Source organism: Cricetulus griseus, chromosome 5 (assembly GCF_003668045.3).
Source record: "Cricetulus griseus strain 17A/GY chromosome 5, alternate assembly CriGri-PICRH-1.0, whole genome shotgun sequence".
In the NCBI taxonomy this organism is placed as follows: domain Eukaryota; kingdom Metazoa; phylum Chordata; class Mammalia; order Rodentia; family Cricetidae; genus Cricetulus; species Cricetulus griseus.
Window position 1 is genome coordinate 6,038,111 of NC_048598.1, and position 21,500 is coordinate 6,059,610.

At 41.4% G+C, this 21,500-nt stretch overlaps 1 protein-coding gene across 1 annotated transcript in view; it reads right to left on the reverse strand.

Annotated features, from left to right (window-relative positions):
- Ush2a (usherin) overlaps positions 1-21,500 on the reverse strand; it is a 641,642-nt gene that overhangs the window by 93,635 nt on the left and 526,507 nt on the right. Inside the window, exons 56-59 of the mRNA XM_035445085.1 lie at positions 18,001-18,184; positions 17,002-17,159; positions 4,070-4,228; positions 2,237-2,399 (exon numbers count right to left, since the gene is read on the reverse strand). Of these exons, the coding sequence (XP_035300976.1) occupies positions 2,237-2,399; positions 4,070-4,228; positions 17,002-17,159; positions 18,001-18,184 (664 nt within the window). The remainder of the gene's footprint in view (positions 1-2,236; positions 2,400-4,069; positions 4,229-17,001; positions 17,160-18,000; positions 18,185-21,500) is intronic.

A 21,500-nucleotide genomic window follows, 5' to 3' on the forward strand; every position in this document is an offset into this window, starting at 1 on the left:
TGAACAATGTCATTCCTTCCCCATCATGAAAATATGAGCCGAAATAATTCCTTTCTCCTCTGAGTTGATTCTGCTGGGTATTTTTTCCCAGTAGTGAGAAAAGTGACACATGAACCATTTTGCTTTGTTTTGGGGGGTCATAAACACCTTACCTCCTTATTAAGGGAGGCACTTAACTTTTTTTTTTTTTTTTAAACAGCATGATATGTAGAAGCAACATGAAGACAATGGAAGAGAATGGCAGAGGGGGGAAAGTAGTTTGGGGGACCAGTGAGAACTGGAAGAAGCATTTTCAGAATGAGATAGGCATGTGGGTTTCCAGTAATTTAATGAGAGTATCTGCATAGGCCAAGCCTTGTCTTTGCTTTCAGTTGAATGCATTTCCTTTGGTGACAGAGGAAAGCAGGCTAACGATGGAGTAGGAATTATATCATTCCCTCAGAAGCACTGCAGGCCTGAGCTGAAGCTATGTACAGGGCCCTGCATAGTCACAGGATGAAGAAGAACTGTGTGTCTACATGCTATTTCTGTCCTTACAAATTTCTGATTTTTTTTCTGCAGCTATCTAAGAAGAATTTGATATTGTTGTTGTCTAAGCACATTTAAACTTCAGCTGGAATAACTGCCAAGTGATTCATGCCTAGGCAGGTGAATATAACGATTGTATCTGGAGCCCCAGTGCGCCATTTTCATTTCACTTTAAATAAAAAACAAAATGTATCTATGTCAGTCAGTGCCCTTCCGCCGTACTCAGAGGTATCAAACAGGCTACAATTATGATGGTGAAGTGATTGTGTCACACTGGGGGAAGGTTTATTGCGTTGGAGTCTGCTAGGCAGTAACACATTCTGTTTCATATTACTCTTTATATCATTGTTTGGCTGTGACTAGAATAATCAAATGGCATCAAATGCTGTCAAATTCAATTTACAGTATTTTTCATTGAAGGAGCCTTTCTGCATTCTATTTCCTGTTTTCCTTTGCCGGAGCTGCCATGGGATAGTCACTGCCATCACGAGCTTTGTTTACAAAACCAATAGAGGGAAGCCACATCCTGCTGTCCAAGAGCCATCTATGTCCCTTCCTTCAGAACAGAATAGGGCACACCTTTCCCATGCAATTAGCACTAAGCAACTGAAAGAAAACTGTTTCTGGAGGACGGGTACCTTAGATTCTACATGAAAGTGCTTAGTGTAAAATTCAAATTTGTGTCAGCCATTTTTATACATCCACATGTCTTTTAATCAGAAATATTACTCTTCGAATAACATTTTGCTGGGAAGTTGGGCTTTCTTGTTTTGGGTAATGCCATTTACATAACCAGAAATGCAACCATAGTTTCTCCTTTCATGTTTGTTTCTCCTACAGACACGCAGCTGTCAGTGAAGGGTCTGAATTAAAGGGGTCCAATGCCTAAAGTCACTGTCACTGAAGGTGTATGCTACATGGACCAAACAAAGAAGAGTGGGGAAAGCTGGAGAGACTAACAAGGTCTGAGAGCAGCGGGTGAGGTGTGGCACAAGTGTGCAGCTGCCACAGATGCCAAGCACACAGGATCTTTGCTTCTGACCAGTTTTGCTTTTAGCTTCCTTCTCTCTCTCTCTCTTTCTCGCTCTCCTCTGCTTCTTGCCCCCTTTCTATCTCTTCTTTGCTTTCTCATCCTTCCCTCCACCACTCCCTATCCTTCCTCAATTGTTCCCTTCGTGCTTTCTCCACTCCCTCTTTTTCTGCTTTTATTTCCTTTACAATAGAGAGATCCATGTAATAAATTCTGCACATGATGAGGAGAAAAGCCCGCACATATACCATTAGGCAAGCAAGAAAAGAGGCATTCAAGTCGAATGGGGCGGGGTGGGGGCTGTGGCTTGGACTCAGTGTCAGAACACTTGCTTAGCATGCAGGAGGCCCTGGTTTTGATACCCAGAATTGCACAAACACAAAGAAGAAAACAAAACAAAAAAAATGGATAAAATGAGAAACAAAGACAGCAACACTTGTGGGGAGGAGTCACAAAGATAAACATCATGGGCTCTAGGGTCTCAGCTGTCAAAGAGATTACAACATAAGGCTACACACAGTAGCAGTGTCAGAGTTCATAGCTTCCAACTTGGGCCACATGGGTAAGTAAGGCTCCATATCACAGGAATGTACCTCTGTCCCCTGTGCACGTGGAGTAAGTACGCGTGTGATTCTACAGCCCCGCATGACAAGCATGACCCAACCACGAACCTCTCACCTGTGAAGGACGTAGCCGGTGATGACTCCATTTGGTCTTTTAGGTGGCATCCATTTAACCTCGATGCAAGATGACCCCAGAGCCTTCAGAAGAGGGGAACTTAGACCCACGGGGGCTGCTTCATTTGTTCTGACATATATGCTACTGCTAACTCCACAGCCTCCTAGAAAAGCAAACCAGGGCTTTAGTAATTTATCCAGCAACACAAGGTGTCACACAGCCATACAGGAGGGTACTCATGCCATGAAAATAATCTATCTGGATACATTGCATACATATTTCAGTTTGGTCCTATGGGTACCCATGGGATTTGAATATTAAAATTGAACATTATGAGTTTTAGATGGTTCATTCAGGAATCATCTATTCATACGGATGTGGGCAAGGCACCATAGCCTTCACTGACCGAGTTTCTGCAATGTGTTTTAATGTTCAAATCCCATGGGTATTTAATATATTAAACTAACTACTGTTGTTCAAACACACAGACTTTGAACAAGTAACTCTAAGTCTATTAGACATTCATAGCCCTGCTCCAGTGACCTAAAGATCAGAAGTCAATTTTTTTTTTCCCTTAAACAAAGAGAGTATCACCTGGAAGCTATTTCCATGCTGGATCAGGGAAAGTAAAATCCTTCAAACAAACCATAGTTTGTAGGGTGAAGTTAACAACTAGATGGGGTTTCTGGTATGAATCATCAAGACCAGCTGTGAAAACTGAACCAACTCTAGGGGATTGGGACCAGGAATATAGGAGTCCCACCAACCTCACGTGGAACAGAGCAAAATACTGTATCTGTGTCAATTACATCACTTTGCAAGCAGCTATTATTTATCATATACAGGCTGTGCATTCATGATTTAGTCTTGTTTCTACATCTGTTTATTTGAGACAGGGTCTTTCTATGTAGCCCAGGCTATCCTGGAACTTTCTAGGTAGACCAGTTGTCCTTGAAATCACAGAGATCTACCTGTTTCAACCTCCTAGTGTTGGGATTAAAGGCATTCACAACCATGCCTTGCCTTCTATTTCTCCTTTAAATGTATAGCAAAAATAACTAATGAATGTGTAATATGCTCTCTGGATTCCATTTCTTCTTCTGAATACTGGCTTAAGTCTCTTCAGTCCTCTAATAGAGAGAGGAAGGGCTGGTCACATTCTGTCTAAGATAGCATAGTTGATACTCAGACTCATGTGTCTAAGGAAACACACCATCACTTATATAGATTCATTTGTATACAATTCAACTCCTTCCCCTTTTTTGGTTTGGTTCCTTTTTTTTTTTTTTTCAAGACAATATCCTTCTGTGTAGCCCTGGCTGTCCTGGAACTTGCTCTGTAGACCAGGCTGGCTCTGAACTTAGAAATCTACCTGCCTCTGTCTTGTGAGTGCTGGGATTAAAAGTGTGTGCCACCATGCTTGGCTTGGAATTCAACTCTTAAATAACTTCTCCATCCTGAAAATTTTTAAATAAATCAAACATAATAGATTTTCTATGAAATTTATTCTAGAATCTGTTCTGTTTTGTAGTATCAATGGCCTCTTTGTGTGGGCTGTGTTTTCTTTTCAAAAGCCTCATAAAGCAAGGCTTTGCAAAGCCCTGGTTTTCATGGATTTAAATATTCATTTAAATATTCATGACATGAGGTGCAAAGATGTCCAGTGCTTCATTGGATGCCAGGCTGAATTTTCTGGGCAAACAGTCTACTGCAAATTAGAAATTAAACATTGTTCTTTGTATTTCAACCAAGAAACTGTTCCTTTTTAAGAAAAAAAATATTCTGAGATACTTTTCCAAACAAGCTGGGCTCAAATATCTGAAAGACAGTTACCGTTTTGGCAGGCTTGTATCCTTATTTCATACTGTGTGAATGGAGCCAAGTTTTTCAGATGGGCAGATTGACGGTGCCCAACAGGGAAGGCCAAAAGTGCCACACCTCCACCACTGAGTAAGATGCTGTACTCCACTGGAATTCGGGGAACCAGGATCCCTGGGAAGAGGGAGAAAAATGGGAAAGAGAAGTACAAATGCATCACGTAGAATGGTCAATGACTCTGCCCCTTAGGAATTATGTGCACATACAAGGTTATCATTGAAAGGTAAGGGATGGCTCGGAATAGCATTGGAGCTACACCAAACACAATCCAAAGGCAAGAGCTGTTTAAACATTCATAATAGTCATATTCAAAAATACACTCTACTGGTAAATAAAAATGAAGGCACCTGTCACTTAAAACATGAGGCAATTAAGGAGGGTATCATATTTTCCCTAGGTTTACTTAAAGTACATTATATAAAAAAAGAACAACCAACCCCAGTTTGCTTGTGACAATAATTCTTCTGCTGAGCATTGTGTAAGCATCTAGTCTGACATGGATCTTTGACATAATAGCCCATAAAATATCCAAATCACAGTCTACCTGGAGAATCCCCAGGGCATTAATTATTGAGCTAGGACAGTCCACTCTGTCAGCGAGACTTATGGGCCTTAAATACATATGAAATTTAAGTCCCATAACTGTCATTTTTCACCAGCACTTCTCAAAGAAATTAGTTTTTTTTAAAAGAAAAATTTAATCTATTCACAATCTATTCCTGTAATTAAATGCCTGTTAACTTTTATTTGGTCATGAAGAAACATACACTTTTTAAAGGCAAGGATATGAGCTTTGAGTGAAGGCCATTAATAGAGGCTTGGATTAAATTATCTCACTGACTGGGGAGTGGGAACATTTACGGGATTACTTCCATGCCACCTGTCAGTAAGTCTGTTGTTACTGTCGAAACACAGAAATCTATAGAACATCAAGGGGCCTGATGACACAGGAGGGCTGAGGTCCATAGAAGGGTGTCTTTGTTTGTGTAGGTGTAAGCCCCACTGAGAGGAAGAGCTGACAGATACCTGAGGTGCTCAGGGCTGTGTATACTGTGGATTCTAAGAGGCACTAGGAAGATTTTTCCACACTATTAGGACTGTCCCGTGATCTTAGAGAATTCTTTTTCTTTTTGCCTCACTCCCTCTCTCTCTCTCCTCTCTTTCTTTCTCTCTCTCTCTCCATCTCTTTTTTGAGACAGGGTTTCTCTGTATATACTTGGCTGTCCTGAAACTCAATCTGTAGACCAGTCTGGCCTTGAACTCACAGAGATCCACCTGCCTCTGCCTTCAGAGTTCTTGGATGAAAGATGTGTGCTACTGCTGCTCAGCTTCCATGGTCTCTTTGGAAGAAATCTGCTTGATTGGGCAGAACCTGACAACCCAGACTGAGCAGCCTGTGTTGTTCCAGAGAGCAGCTGTTCTCAAAAGTTTCAAAAGGTTGGAAACTGTTATTTTTGTGAATGTGGTTCACATAACACACAGTAGCTCAATAATGTGTCAGGTGATTAAGTGGATGAATTGGACCTCAAGAAAATGGTAACCTCCCTCTTTTAAAAATCTCTATTTAATGTGATTGCCTGAGTGTGAGTATGTGCATCACGTGTGCAGCTCCCACAGCGACCAGTAGAGGGCGTCCGGTCCCCCTGAATCTGGAGTTACAGGCAGTTGTGAGCTGGAACTGAACCAGGGTCCTCAGAAAGACTAAAGTTAAAACCTCTCCTCCTGTTCCGGATTGCACATTGGCCTGGTGTGGGTAGTGATGATATGGCCTGGCTGCCTAATCTGTGAAAGCAGAATCTTAGATTAAGGTAAAAGGAAAACAAAACTACAGGGCTGAGCTGGGAAAAGCTGTGTGGATAAATAGCTCAGTTTTGAACCTGCCAAATAACCATTAACAGAACAGGAAAATTAGAGAGTGATTTTACATTCTAAATTCCAAGTTTCCTATCTGAGATCCACACATCCTGGACATATGTGGCCTGGTGTCAAAGAATACTCAAAGACAAGGACAAACACTGAACTTTCTGGAATAGTCCTTTGATTTGTAGAACTATATAGAAACACATGATTTTCCTGTCTGAACCAATGTAATTAGTAGAATCTCACTATTCCTAAAATGTCCGTGTTTAGAAAAATGGTAAAGTCATGAAAGCTTTTGCAAGACTAAAAGGTGAGAAGCAGAAGCTACTTCAGAATGAACCACACATAGGATTGCAGAAGAAATTCATGTTGAAGTACCCTTGTGCTGGAAAGAATTGGTTGTGAGAAATTTAGAGAATAACTTAATTTTAGACTCTCCGTGTTGCTTCAAAATGAATTCACCATGAACAATACATCCCAGGCATGGAACAAACAGTTGGCCTGGCCTGTGACACTTCTGCTCAGTGTCACAAAAGAAAAGTCAATATTACTTCTTTTCAGGAGAGGATAAAAAGCTATCTTAAGATCAAATCCCTAGAATTTTTAGGTAGGTTCACATTTCTTTTGGTTGGTGTACTGTGTACACATCATGGACGTAGCTAGAAGATGTTCTCCAAGGCCCAATTCTCAACTGCCAGATGAAACCAGGAACATTTTTAGTGTTCCCAGCAAGCTGCTGTAGTTAAAATCAAGTTTGAGGGTTGGAGGAAGGAATTGATTATGGAGATCATTTGAGACTCTCATTTCATTTACTGGTGAGAGGGACCCGAGTAACATATTAAAGAACTGTGCCACGGGCTCCCCACCCTTTAAAACAACCTACAGAAAGAACTTCTTGAAGTAGTAGAGGCAATGGAAGAATGAACTAGGGACCCTTTCAGTCGCAATTCGACCTTTAGATGGGGATATGTGTTTACAGAAATGTTTATCAGGGGTATTTTGGACACCTCATCATTCCAATCCCCCTTGGGGTCTATTTCCTTATTATCCTGATGTAGCCTGTAGTTGATGGAAGGGAGGCTGCTGTCTGTCATGTATGATACAATGAGGTAAGAAGAATGACCTGGACACTGAACCTGTTACTGGGGTTGGCTCTCTTGGGTTTTCCTAGTACCGGGAATCTAACAACACATCTCTTTATAATGATCCAGATTTGTAGCAAATGCCCTCTGACACGATAATCTACAGGACTCAAGGCAGCCATAACGATGACAAATATGCATGGGTTAGAAGATAAAATGTGAGACTAAGAAACTGTAAACTCATGGGCATTGCTTGAGGCTGAAGCCCCAGTATGACATGTTCATTCTGTTTCTTTCACTCTTTGGATAGATCTTGTGGAAGAGCCTGGAGAACACACTTATGCAAAAATACGCTTCCATGTTGTTGAACTACATACACTGTACATAGGAACAGGATCAGAGCCTTTCTGCCCCTATTTCCTCAGTCACCACCACACACCAAGTTGTCTCTATGAGAGCTGCAGGATGATGACACCAGAGGCCATATATTTGCACACTTGTAAGGGTGACATAAGAAAACATACACACACTCACACACTCACATATGCACCACACACACACAGACACACAGACACACAGACACACAGACACACAGACACACACACACACACACACACACACACACACACACACACACACACACACAGTATTCTAGTACATTCCCACATGGTAGAAATTGCTAAAAATCCCCAACTCTACAGAAGACAGAATAGATTAAAAAAGAAATACAATAAGGCTATAATAACACATACTAACCATGCTCTCATGTGCCCTCAACACTTCTAAAACTCTCTTTCACAGAAGGCCACTACTCTAAAAAGACTTGAATATTATACCTATGCAAGTGACTGTCCTGACAACATCTCCCTGTATGGCTTTTTAAGCGTGCATTTGTACGTGATCATGTTTGCTGTGAAGATAACCTGTCATTCATCCTTGGTGGTAATTTCTAGTGGTCCCCCACACAACCTGTCTGAAATCTGTTTATTTGTCTTCAATCTGTACCTACAGCAGACTGCTTCCAGGATCTGCATCCTTCAACTTTTCTGCTCAAAAAATGACAGGACTCCCAGCGGGGCCAGGGAGCAAGATTGCACTTCTACTGTGTTTCAGATATGGACACAATATTGATCTAGGTTTGAGCATGGCTAGCCACAGCATGAACCGGGGAAATGTATTTTTCACCTCACAGTTAATGGGCAACGAGGGCCCCTTATGTACACCTATGAGGTGTTGGAACAGAAAATGCACCTCTAAACTGTGGACATGTCAAACACTGACAAACATCTAGAAAAGAAGGTCCCACCACTGCCATCACTTCGCAGGGCGGTGACACAGAGTCTGTGGTGTCCCTGAAACCCTGTGCCATCTGCAATGAGTCGGAGACGATGGAGCCCTCTGGTATATCCTGATGATTAAATGAAACGAAATGGGCATATTTGTTAGAATCAGCTGGGGAGCCTCACGACTTGGTTAGTTCCCAAGTTCATAAATTCCTGTCAGAGCACAAGGAGCCTCGGAAATGCGTGTGAACCAATCTACCCTAAGTGCAAATGGCAGTTTTGTTATTTGGTGTCAGAGTTACCAGTCGTACAGTGACAAGCTGCCATAACACATTTTCTTGTTCTCTGAAGAACAAGGGTTGTATTGGTTAATATTCCTGGCGGTGCTCCTTTTCATAATTTACAACAACTAGATGCTGATAGGTTATTTAACATTTATGAAGTTAAGATGTAATCAGAAAAACCCTGATTATCTTTACAAATAAAAAAGTTAAATTATTCAACTTTTTTTTCTCTCTTTGTGGCTTCATTTCACAGCAGGTGCATACTTTACAATGGGACAAGTCAATCATATAAGCCCTTTTTAAATCCCTCTCTTAAGCATCAGGAGCAGTAACAATTCATATATTATATATATATATATATATATATATATATATCACATTAATTCAGTTTGATAGCAGTGTTTGCTTCAAAAGACAGCTTGCACTTAGGACAGCATCTCTACTGTACTGGCCGCCATCATCCTCTGTGCTGGCATGACTGTCTGCATTATGTCCTTTGGGGGGGTGAAAAGTGAAGCAGGCTTCCTTCCCTTCTTTGATGGTGACTGTAGCAGATTGAGACAGGCTGATAACAACATTCTGCAGCCTTTTCCTTATCCACAGATGGTGGCGTTCCCCAGAGGAGGGACGATGTCACATCCTCTTAATGCCTACCGGCCTGATTCAGGGTCCCGCATCCCGCCACACCCATGAGTGGGGACCAGTAATTGCATTCTCGTTGGTTAAGCGAATACAAGAATCATTCTTACCCAAAGGCAAATGAATTCTGCATTCTGTGAGGTTTGGAGCTATAGGTGAAATGACCCCTGCTGGACCATTGGCTGGACTGCCCTACAACTGTACTGTGGCCATTCATTTTCTGTATCTATAGCAAAATTAGTTTTCAAATTTTGAGCTAGATTATAGAAATGATAAAATTATTTTCTATATATCAGTTAAGTAGAAAAATAGAATATGGATCCTAACAATATGCACACACACATATGCGTACATACATGACAGCAAACTAGACAATGAATGTTTGGATGGAAGGAGGTGGTTAGCAGGTACATTAGGTTGGAGGGAGGGCAATGAGGAGAGGGACGATGGCAAAAGACCTGACAGACACAGATGAAAATGTTCTAGTTAAACTCATCATTCAGCACAGTGAATATGTGCTAAATTTTCACAACTTGATCACATACAAATGCACACTTAAAAATTAAATGGTTAAAAAGAAAAATCATGGGACAACAGAGCTCTTGTAGGTTGCTTCTGATAGCTACACAATGAATAACCTAGAGAAAGTCACGGTTTAAAAAACCCATATTGAGTTTGCTCACTAGGAAAATACGGAACATAGGTTGGTGTGGCAGCCCACATCTGTAGTTCCATAACTTTGTGATGCTGAGGCAGAGGGATTGCTGTGAGTATGAAGTTTGCTTTGACTATGTAGCAAGGCAATGTCACAAAAAAACCCTAAATGTAAAAAATAGGACATGAGACAGGAAATTATAGTTACTGAGAGGAGTAAGTATTTATCTCAACAAAATGCCTAGCTCATACTAAGACTCAATAATGCAAAATGCATTTACTTATTAATATGCAAATGAAACATGAATCATGAACTGGGTTTTACCTTTTCTTTTTTGAAGCTTCCCAATCCTTGTTATCTGCTTACTGTATTCAACAGTGAAAACCAAAACAATAGCCAATGTTGAATCATCCAACTCAGTACAAGGTGAACTTTTAGTTATATAAGTTGACATGAAATGTGTTTTTAAGCAGATTGCATCCAACCCATTCCCCACAGCTGAGATTTTAACTCAATACCCACTGGGGTATCCCATGTCTATAGATGGCCCATATTGTGGCTAACTAACCTTTCATCAAAATGTGATTAATAAAAAGTATTTATGTGCCCACACAGGATTAATTAAAGTGATTTCCCAGCAGAAGCATGGTTGCCAACTCTTTTCTTTAATGGACTAAAAGATAAATGGGTAAGGGAAAGTGCCAGGATTTCAATATTATGCCTTAAACTTAAATAACTCACCATCCTCAGTGCGAAAAAGCACTCGCCAAATGCGGTGGCATTGTTAATTAGGACATGATTAAGGGGTGGATAGTTCAAAATATAGTCATCATCTTGATAAATTACAATGGTTCATTACTATCTGCCGAGTTTAAATAATTTTGAATGTTTGGGTTCTTAAACAGCAGGACTGGCTGCCTCTGTTCTTTCACAGAGTAAACGGTTTATGCTCTATGAAGCCTTTGCTTCTCAATTGTCTATAATTTTTTTTACCTATTAAGGTTACATATATCTTTGCTTTCTTTCAGTTGGATCTATCATGATCCAAGATCCAGAGCTGATATGAGGTAAGAGGACACTTTAGGAGGACACTAACCTGGCCCCTCTTGCCTCTAATTTGAATGATAACCAGCTAGTAGCTTTTCAGAACTTTTTACCACATGGTCTTGAATATTCACACCTAGCCATGAAAGGCAAGTTGCTATCATGATTCCCTCAACCTTAAAAAAGACTTACTTATATCCTGTGTGATTTTTTCATTTTGTTTTTCTGTGTACAGGTGTTTTGCCTATGTGTATGTCCACACTTTATGTTCCTTCAGTGCCCTTAGAAGCCAGAAGAGGGTGTTGGATTCCAGGGGACTTGAGTTACAGACAGTTGTGAGCCCTATGTAGGTGCTGGGAATCGAACTCTGGAAATCTGGAAGAGCAGCCAGGCTCTTTAACCATTGAACTATCTTTTCAGCACTAATTTATTTTAAATTATGTATATGTATATTTTAAAATATGTATATGTCTGCCAGTGAGTACAGATGCCCATGGAAGCCACAGGAGGGCATCAGAGCTAAAGTTTCAGCAGTTATGAGCTGCCTGAGTGGGTGTTGGGAACTGAATTGAATTCTGGTCCTTTAAGAGAGTAGTACTGGCTGTTTACCACAGAACCATCTCTTTTTAGCCCCTTCCCTTTTACAAAGGAAGAACCTGAGTTTTGGGCACCTATGCAGGACTACCCATGGCCACAGGGAAACTAAGTAGTGGGGCTCATTGCACATTGACTCTGTCATCTAGTTCCCTGAAAGATGAAAAACTATGCAGCCATCAGACATAGCAATAGTCCTTGGAAAATTCATGTATGTGCAGCACATTTTTCTTTAAAGTCTCTCTCTCTCTCTCTCTCTCTCTGTCTCTCTCTCTCTGTCTCTCTCTCTCTTCCTCGTGTGTGTGTGTGTGTGTGTGTGTGTGTGTGTGTGTGTGTGTGTTTGTGTGTGTGTGTGTGTGTGTGTGTGTGTGTGTGTTTGTGTGTGTGTTTGTGTGTGTGTGTGTGTGTGTGTGTGTGTGTGTGTGTTTGTGTGTGTGTTTGTGTGTGTAGGGGTGGTGGTGGTGTTCAACACCCACAGACAGAGTGGTGTTCCTTAACAGAAAATCAAGTGTATGAATACTTTTACACAATAGGGCATGGAAAGTTTGTATTTCTTGCCTGGTAAGTTGTAGAAGTCTCTTCCTCATTGCTTTTTCCATGAAGTCAGCAAACATCTTGTTGCATATGTTGCTGTCCATCCCCAGCACACAAAGAGCAGGCATCTCAATGCTTTAAAGGTCTGAGTGTTCTGGAATTATTTCTGATGACATTTGTCAGGTAAATCGGGGATAAATGAAAAGAGCTTTTCCTGGGCATGGAATACTGAACAGGACTGTAAAACAGCCTTTGACTGATCTCTTCATGGGTAGTTGAGACATTTCTCAACCGGCCCTGTTCCCACCTAGCTGGATCTTCCTGCCCTAGCTTGCTGAGGCCTGACTATTCTTTCTGAACTCTGGACTGGGTAGACAGAATCTTCTGGTTCACCCATACACCTTAGCTTGGTGGCTCTTGCCCTTATAGGGCTAACTATTTCCCAATTAATTCTCCTGCTCGTGACTTGCCCAACAAAACGCCATCCTCCCAGAACCATTTGGTTTTAACTAACAACTAGCTCTATCCCTTGGACTCCTTGGCTGCCACGACACAAAGCAGAGTGCATATTTCATGCATTTGTAAGTCTTCCATCAAAAATGCAAAGCTTTGGATTGAAGAGTCAAAGCAAAGGCAGGAAGGCAGCAGTTGAACTGATTCACATTTGAATCCTGGCAATGCCTGGTGACCTTGAGCACATTGTACTATTATTCCACAATTCAAATTCCTAGCTTGGGGAATTACCTCTTAGTGTTTGCATAAGAATTAACTGGAGCTTGGGAGCATCAGGCACGTAGTAGGATTTAAGAAATGTACATCTGTGACATAAACTCTCTCGATCACAGTCACCTTTCCCCCGGGTGTTCACACTCCTTTTACCAGCAGATTTATTGACACGATCTAAGATGTAGTTTATTGATAGCATTGGAAAACTAATTTGAAAACCTGAAATACAGTTAATTACCTAGGTAATTCTTCTGTTGCCAAGCAACCATATAGACTATTTGCTCCCAGCAACTTACCTGCCTAAGGTTACGCTGTCCATATTGATCCCCACAAAATGCATGTGAAAAGAAGTCAACTAATTCAGTCAATGTTTTCGCTTTGTACGTTCAAGAGAGAGCCCCCGATCTCTCTCTTCAGGGATACTGTTGCTGACCACTTTGGGTTGATGCGAGACAGTCAGAGCTGCTAAACTTGGTGGTGCATTTGAGTCAGGTGGAGACCTTTTTAAAACAACAACCAAACAAACCATCCTACATTTCTTGCCCGTACCTCTAGAGAATTTTTTTTTTCCCCATGAGCCTGAAGTGGAGAATTTGTGTTTTTCTTTTGGGATAGAGTCTCATGTAGCCCAGGCAGGCTTCCAACTTCCTACACAGTGGAGGATGACCTTGAACTTCTGATCGTTTTTTGCCTCTTCCTCCAGAGAGCTACAAGAACAGGTGAGCACCATATCCGGCTCAAAAGGTGCTTGGAGATGGGACCCAGGACTTTCTGCAAGCTTCCAGCTGAGACACCTCATAGTCTGTAGAGTTGCTTTTGAATGAGATCACCAGAGTCTAAAGTCTGGTCATGCTTGGAAACTACACATGTGAACTCTTTGGTTTGCCTTGTCTCTGGTGTAGTCAGTCCAAACTTCTGAATGCGGGGGGATATCTAGAAAATTCTGTAAACAGCTTTGATAGAAACAAGTTTGCTTCCCTTATGCTTAAAACATGTATTTGTGACTACCCAGGACAGAAAAAAACATCATTATCCAAATCACAAGGTGCTTTGTGACAGAATCAACTGCACAGGACACACGGGGCACAGTCACCTGATGCTTCCTGAGTTTGGAACCCTTCCACACACCAGAAAAAATCATGTTTAAGAGTTTAACCCTTCTGTATATGACAATGTTTCTGTAACGGATTTTATGCATCTAGAACATTGACAGGACTGGAAATGATGGATTTGTTAACAGTTGGTTAAATGGTTAGAGTTAGCATGCAATTCTTCATTTTCCCTTAGTCTGCACTGGATGGAAACTTCTACCAAGCCTGAGATAAGAAAGAGCTACTGTTGCATTTTATAAGCAAGGGTTATCTTTTATTCCACAATGAGACTTTTCTTATTGAAAATATTATATGTCCAACATAAAAAAAATGTGATGTTGAATTCAAAGAAGAAAATGACAGTGCTAGATAATTCGAGAAACATATCTTGAAAAATCTCAATACTGTATTGTACTAAGTGCTTTTTAGCATTTTGAAAATGAAGGTATTAGATTTGAGGAAATGCTAGAGAAAACACATTTTAAAGGTAAGTGTGTGTGCATGCATGTGTCATGGCATGCACATGGAGGTCAGAGGACACTTTAGAATTATAGTTTTCCCTTTCCACTTTGTCTAGGCAGGTCTCTCTTGACTCTGCTGCACTGTGTGTTCCAAGATAGCTGGACTTTGTGATTCTACCCAACTCTCCTGCCGCTGCCTCTGTCTTTCATAGGAGTGTTGGGATTATAGGTGTACATCATTGTATCAGGCTTTTTATGTGGACTCCGGGGATAAAACTTAAGCCATTAGGCTTGCACAGTTAGGGCTGTGCTTTTACCTGATGAACCATTTCTTGGTCCCAGAAAATAAATAGAAATGAGTTGTTGAAATGATTGTGTTGAAGCTATTAAAGTTGAATTTAAAAGATTACTCATATCTATAGAATTATCATATAAACCCAGGTGATAATGCCAGTTATATAAATGACATCATTTAACTTCTGTATAGTTCTACATGTAAATACTAATGTCAGGACTATTGATCATAAGGAGCCTAAGATATCACCATAGAATCAACAGAATGACAAGAATGAATACAAACCTTACAATAATAACTCTCAATATTAATGGTCTTAATTCTCTAATGAAAACACTCAGACCTACACGTTTGGGTTAGCAAATACAGTCCATGTTTTTGCTGCCTCCGGGACACACACCTCACCATCAAGGATGGTCACCACCTTAAAGTAAAAGGCTAGATAGCAGGATTCTAAGCAAAAGAACTAAGACGTGAATAGGGATTGCTATTCTAATATCTGTGAAACTGTCTTAAGGTCAAAATGATAGAAGTAAATATTTTTACATGGTACTCAACAACAGTACACTCTAAGAAGACATTAAAATTATAGACACACATTCACAAGACAGACACTATTATCTCTAAAACCACAGATTAACACCATCACAGTGATAGTGGGTGACTTCAGTATACCACTGTCACCAACAAATGGCCTACCCAGACAAGAAACCCAAAGAAACATTGGAGTCAAATGACATCATGAATCAACTAAATCTAATGGACATCTACTGAACATTCTACCTCAACAAAACAAAAGCCTGTCTCCCTGATCAGAGCTTTGGACATCAGAAGGATATTACATATTTTTGCTTTTTTGAGACAGGATTGACTTTATACATTTTTAACAGTGGAACTTTATGTATCTTTAAGAGTGCATAGCATAGCTTTTCTTTTTGATTGTAGGAAAGTTTTTTTTTATTAAAGTCTAGTTGGAAAATTCCATAGTCTATTAATAATTAGCTGTTTACAAACCAATCATGTATTTCACTACTGATGTATATATTGTTAATTAAACTTTTCTTTGACAATTTCATAAACGTAGATAATGAGTTCTGGCATTCTCACCCTTTCACTTTCTTGACCCCTCTTCAGCACTGTTAACCCTCCCTTCCTCCTTACAAGCTCCTCCCCTACATCCATGCCTTCTGGTTGCTTTGTGACCCTCTGAATTTAAGCAGGTCCTGTGTGAGGATGGAAAGGACCCTACCCACTGATCTGTCCAGCCTTTTATTTAATCTCTGTAGTGTCTATTTGGTCAGGATTCTACCCAAGGATTATACTTATATCAAAATGTAATAATGCATTAAATCATCAAAGCAGTTTGGCATTGACTAAATGGTCTAATGGAGGCTCATTGAGTAGAGAGGCGACATCCAGGGTTATCACCATTCACCATGGTAAGCTCATAGTTAGAACAGGCCAATGTCTTTCCAAGTCTCCTGATGCCATACAGAAAGAAGCATGGTAGGCCAGTGACCGAACCCCAGGATTCCTGTGGAAGGGAATGCCCAGAGTGATTATAACCTCTGACTTGTCTTGGATATATATGTTTGAGTGAAAAGACAGGGTTTTTAGGATTTTGAGTTCCAAAAATGTGCTGCTTTGATAGAGGCAGATAGATGTATGTATCTACATATTGACATAGGTAGATGTGCATGCATGCAAATGTACATACATGTAAAAATACATACTGTGATAGCTTGAATGAGAAGCATCCCCTGACACTCTAGTGTTTGAATATTCGATACTCAGATGGTATTGTTGTTTGCGAGAATTTATGGAAACTTTAGGAGTTGGGGCTTTGCTAGAGAAAATAAACCACTAGGGGTGGGCTTTGGGGGTTATAGCTATAATCCACTTCCTGTTCACCCTCGGCTTGTGCTCTCTCAATCCCCGCTCCAGCTGCCTGCTGTCATGAATCCCTCACATTAGAGACTCTCCCTTCAAAGCCATAACCCCAAATAAACTTTTTATTCATAAGCTGTTTCTGTTTGCGATGTTACACCACAGCAACAGAAGGGTAACGAACACACACACATGTAGACAAGCACACATGTGAACTTACTGTGTGATGTGTGTGATGTGTGTTTTGATTGCTCCATTCATATTTATCTATAAGGAAGCTACGTTTACTATGAAGTCACATTTTCATCCTTATATCTCATTAGTTTCCATTAAACTAAGAGAGACAGAGAGAGAGAGAGAGAGAGAGAGAGAGAGAGAGAGAGAGAGAGAAAGAGAGAGAGAGAGAGACAGACAGACAGACAGACAGACAGAAGTTCCATTTTTTTCTTTACCTGGTGTTGGCCATGCTACAAATACAGAATCAGAGCCCAGTGCGGTGACATTACATGGGGGACGGATGTCTTCTGGGTTCCACATAGGCATCTGGACAACGTAATCCTCACTCTCAGTGCTGCCACCTCCAGTGTTTGCTTCTAACTTGTAAATGTACCTGAAGAAATGAAATCTGTAATCAGCCAATCTTTGAGAAACAGTGACAATGTTTGCTGGCTCCCTAATCTGCTGTTTTACCTGAAATTTGTGACAACTTTTGAATCCTTTCCTATGAGAAACGTTACCATGAGCTTGGTTGTTGTGTCTGGCATAGTTATTGTCTCCCAACTCCATGTTGAACCCTGTAGTCACTCATGGTTTTTGCTGAGAATTTCAGGAACTTCTTGGGGTGTGCTACTGGGCTGTGAAAATTCAATTTAGTCTTTTCTATTTCTAAATGGGTTGAATTTCAGGGAGATTCATTTAGAGGCAGAGATATTTAAATTGATCTGTTATTTTCCACAATAAAACTAAATTATTCTCTATTCTCTGCGCTGAAACATCTGTTGACGTAAGGTCTATCTTGTGTCTGCTGAGAAATGAATGGGAATGAATTGCAAATGTGTGGTTTGACTCCTGAAGACAGAGCATAGCTAGTGGAGGGGTGACAGGACACGGTAGGTGATGGGAATAACATTCTCCCAATCTCTTTAGTTGCTCATTTAGAAATGTAGGCTTTAAATACCATTTGATGAATTTTTGAAGTTGGACATTTTATTTTATATATTTAAATTTCTCATGCTTTCATGTCAAATAGAGGATGAATTATTTATATGTTAGAAGGATTTCATGTAGGCGGAAAACTAACAACTATTTAGCACTCTTATCCGTTACAGCATGGCTAATGAACAAGGAGATTAATGCAATAATTGGATAACTTTTTAACGGGAAGTATTATTTCTCCGCCTTGAACAACTTAGAAAGCTTACAGTGTAGTTGGCAAAGTTTCACTCTGTCACCTGCTGTTGGGTTCCAGGTTTTTATCAGTGAAATTCTGTTCATCACTGCCACCCACGAAAAGCAAGCTTCCATTACGCCTCAGCTGATACTGAGAAATGAGGCCGTTGGGCTTTTCTGGAGGATTCCAATGTAATTCCACGGTTGTAGAATTGATGATAATGTGTCGAGGTGTCACCCAAACTCCTGGCAAAAATGACACAATGAGGTTTTATTGTGAGGATAAAATACATGCCTTGTGAAATGGCCTAGCTCTCTCCATGAGCAGGCTAACCCTTATCTGTGGGTTAAAACAATCTCGTCGTGGAAGGAACAAACATGCATTTCCTTTACTCTGGAGATGAAATGAGTCACCAAGTGTGGATTTGCTTTTACTTTTGAATGCCACGCTACCAGCTGTGCCATGTTTCTGAGGCTTGGGCATCACTCTGGCTGTAATTTAATCAAGGCTGAAAGAAAATCTGGGCATTTGAAACTCTGGGGCTCTTTGCTTGGGTTGCCTGGAGGAAGCACCATCAGGTATCTACCGGAATTCTACAGTTCAGTAAGTTACTTTCTACTCCCTCCTGCACTGTGGGCTGTGCATGTCCATTTTGTCCAGAATATTTCCTGGTCTCATTTCCCGGTTTCTCAAGATTCTTCAACTGTCTCTTAACACACTGTAGTGCCTTAGACCCCTGGGATCTCTCTTCCCTCTTTATTCTTCTCTCTCCTCTCCCACTATATCCTCTTCTCTCTCTGTCCTGCTCCTCCTCCCAAATTCCTTCCATGATCTCTCTTGCTCACCAAGGCTGAGAGCTCCCCAAGGCATATTTGATACCAATTCAGACTTATGACTCCAATTGTCTACGTTGACACTGTCTCTTAGGTATCTACTTCCATGTCAGAGGCTCAATGGATCAACATTGGAACTCTGGATTTCCCTTCTACAGTCCACATAGCTCCAAGCTTGCCCACTGATTCATTTTCTCAGGCCAAATACACACACAGAATTATCTCCAGGTACTCTCCACCCCTGTGCGCCCCCTCTGCCACTGATCTCCGCAGACCCTACAAGGCTCCTGTCTTCACTGGGGAACCTCTAGCCACAGCCTTTCAGCCACATGTACACTAGCATCTTTTTTTAAAATTTAAATTAGAAACAAGCTTGTTTTACAGTGCACTAGCAACTTGTGTTTTGCAGTTCTGGGGGCTGAACCCGGGGTCGGCAATGCTGGGCAACCGCACTACTACACAGCTGCGCACCCAGCCACACCTCAAGTTTAAGCTGGTTTCTGTTTTCTCACTATATAGCTAGAGAGCAGCCTTGAACAGCTCCTCCCCACTGCTGGATTACAGGGGTGTGCTCCAGCCTTGAACTCTTCCTCCCTACTTCTGGATTACAGGGGTATGCTCAAGCCTTGAACTCCTCCTCCTTAGCCCTGGATTACAGGGGTGTGCCCCAGGCTTGAACTCCTCCTCCCTACCTCTGGATTACAGGGTTGTGCTGCCGCTTCCAGGCAGGCTACCTCTGTTGTGACTCTTGGCTTTCTCTAAGCCTTTGGAATCACTCAGTTCTCTGCTTACTTCATACACATTAGGAAATACCTGACTCTTCCAGTTTTCACACCATTCCCTTCCTATCATGGCCTCTGTGGCACCAATTTTCCATCCTGGTCTCTATTTCTCCACCCTCAGCCTCCCTAGCACCACAGTCACCCGTATTTATGACCCTCTGGCCACACCCTTTTCTAATTCCCAAGTGCTTCAGGCTCAGTTCTTCCCTGTCAGTAGGATTTACACTTCCCCTGGATACATCTCTTTAGACACACAGGTTTGCATGCTATCCGCTCAGTCCTCTGTATAGACTCCTCTGTCCACGCAGCTTGCTTGACATCTACTGTCTTACTCTAGCCTCTTCCTAGGGGATTTTGACTCAGTCTCCATCACACCCCACTTTCTATTTCCCTCACAAGCTGTACAACGTCATGATCATCTTTTTCTTTGATGTGTTTGTTACTTTTCTTACTTTGTTTCACTGCATGGCCCATCCACCCCTCTGCCGTCTTTAAAGCAAAACGTATTTCCAATGAGGCAGGGATCTTCAGTCTTATCTATCAACACGTATCCATGAATAGCAAACTAATATGGGCAATGTATACCTGACGATACCACTAGACAGTTGCAGAAAGTAAACAGGTGACCACCGTGAGAGTCACTGTTTCATGGAGTTGCCTCTTCAGCATAAAGAATAAAATATATACAGAGATAGCCACAGCCCAAGGTCTGTCATCCTTAATCATTCTCTCAAAAATCATTTTATGTTTATTTACTTTTTATTTTATGTGAGTGTTTATTTGCATATATGCGTGTGTCTCGTATGTGCCGTGCCTGAAGAGAACAGGAGAAGGCACTGGATCCCCTGGAACTGAAGATACGGATGACTGTAAGACACCGTGGAGGTGCTGGCAACTGAAAGAGCAGAAAGCACTCTTAAGCACCAAGCCATCTCTCCAGCCCCTTATGGCACTCACAGATGAGGTATCTTTGGGTGGAGAATCTGACCGTAGGGTGGGGAATCTACTGGAGCTGGAGGGTAGGGTGGGGAGTCTACTGGAGGTGGGTGTGCCCTGAGCAGACCTCATATCTCTTCTTAGGGGCTTTAACAACACTCGTTCCATTAGACTCCCTGAAGTCAATAGCTTCTGGTTGAGTGTGTCTCCCCTGCAAGTTACACTGGAAAAAGTAAGCTTTTGACATTTTTAGAAGAAAAAAATGTTCTGGACACTCAAATACAATTTATTCGGCAGCTCACCGAAGAAAGGAAAGAGTCTAGATAGATTTCAAAGGGCCTCAAGCTCACGGGCATTCAAAAGAGCAACTGATATCTGAGGAGAGAGCTGTCCATCTTGTTTTCCCTCAGTGCTAGATATAGAGCGCACCGAGACCTAGGCTTCGCTGCCAGTAGCTTCAAACAGTGATTCAGAGTTCAGACTTCAATAGCACATGAACTTGTTGATTCCGGAGATGAAGGTTTAATCTACTTCCTTGTAGCTCATCTCTCTGTCCTTGAAGGATAAATTAGAGATCACCAAGGAAGGGCTAAGGAGATGTACAGTGGGCAGGATACTTGCCACACAAGTGTGAGGACCAGAGTTTGAATCCCCAGCACCCACATAAAAGTCAATGGAGCAGTCTCCCTGCAACCTTATTTTCAGGGCAATCATAGGCGATACCCAAAGATGGCAAGCTAACTAGAGGAGCCAAATCTGCAGGCTCTGGATTCAAGTGAGAGACACAGACTGGACCTGTAAGGTGGAAAGTGACTGGTAAGACATCTGATGTCAATCTAGCCTCTACATACATGTATACATTCACACGTTCATATGCATGTGTATATGTATACACACACAATGCATGCACGTGTGTGCACACACACATGAATGCCACTCACATATACACATACAAAAAATTGCCAAAGAAGAAAAAAAGCCATAGCTTAGCTTCCAGCACACACTCCTCA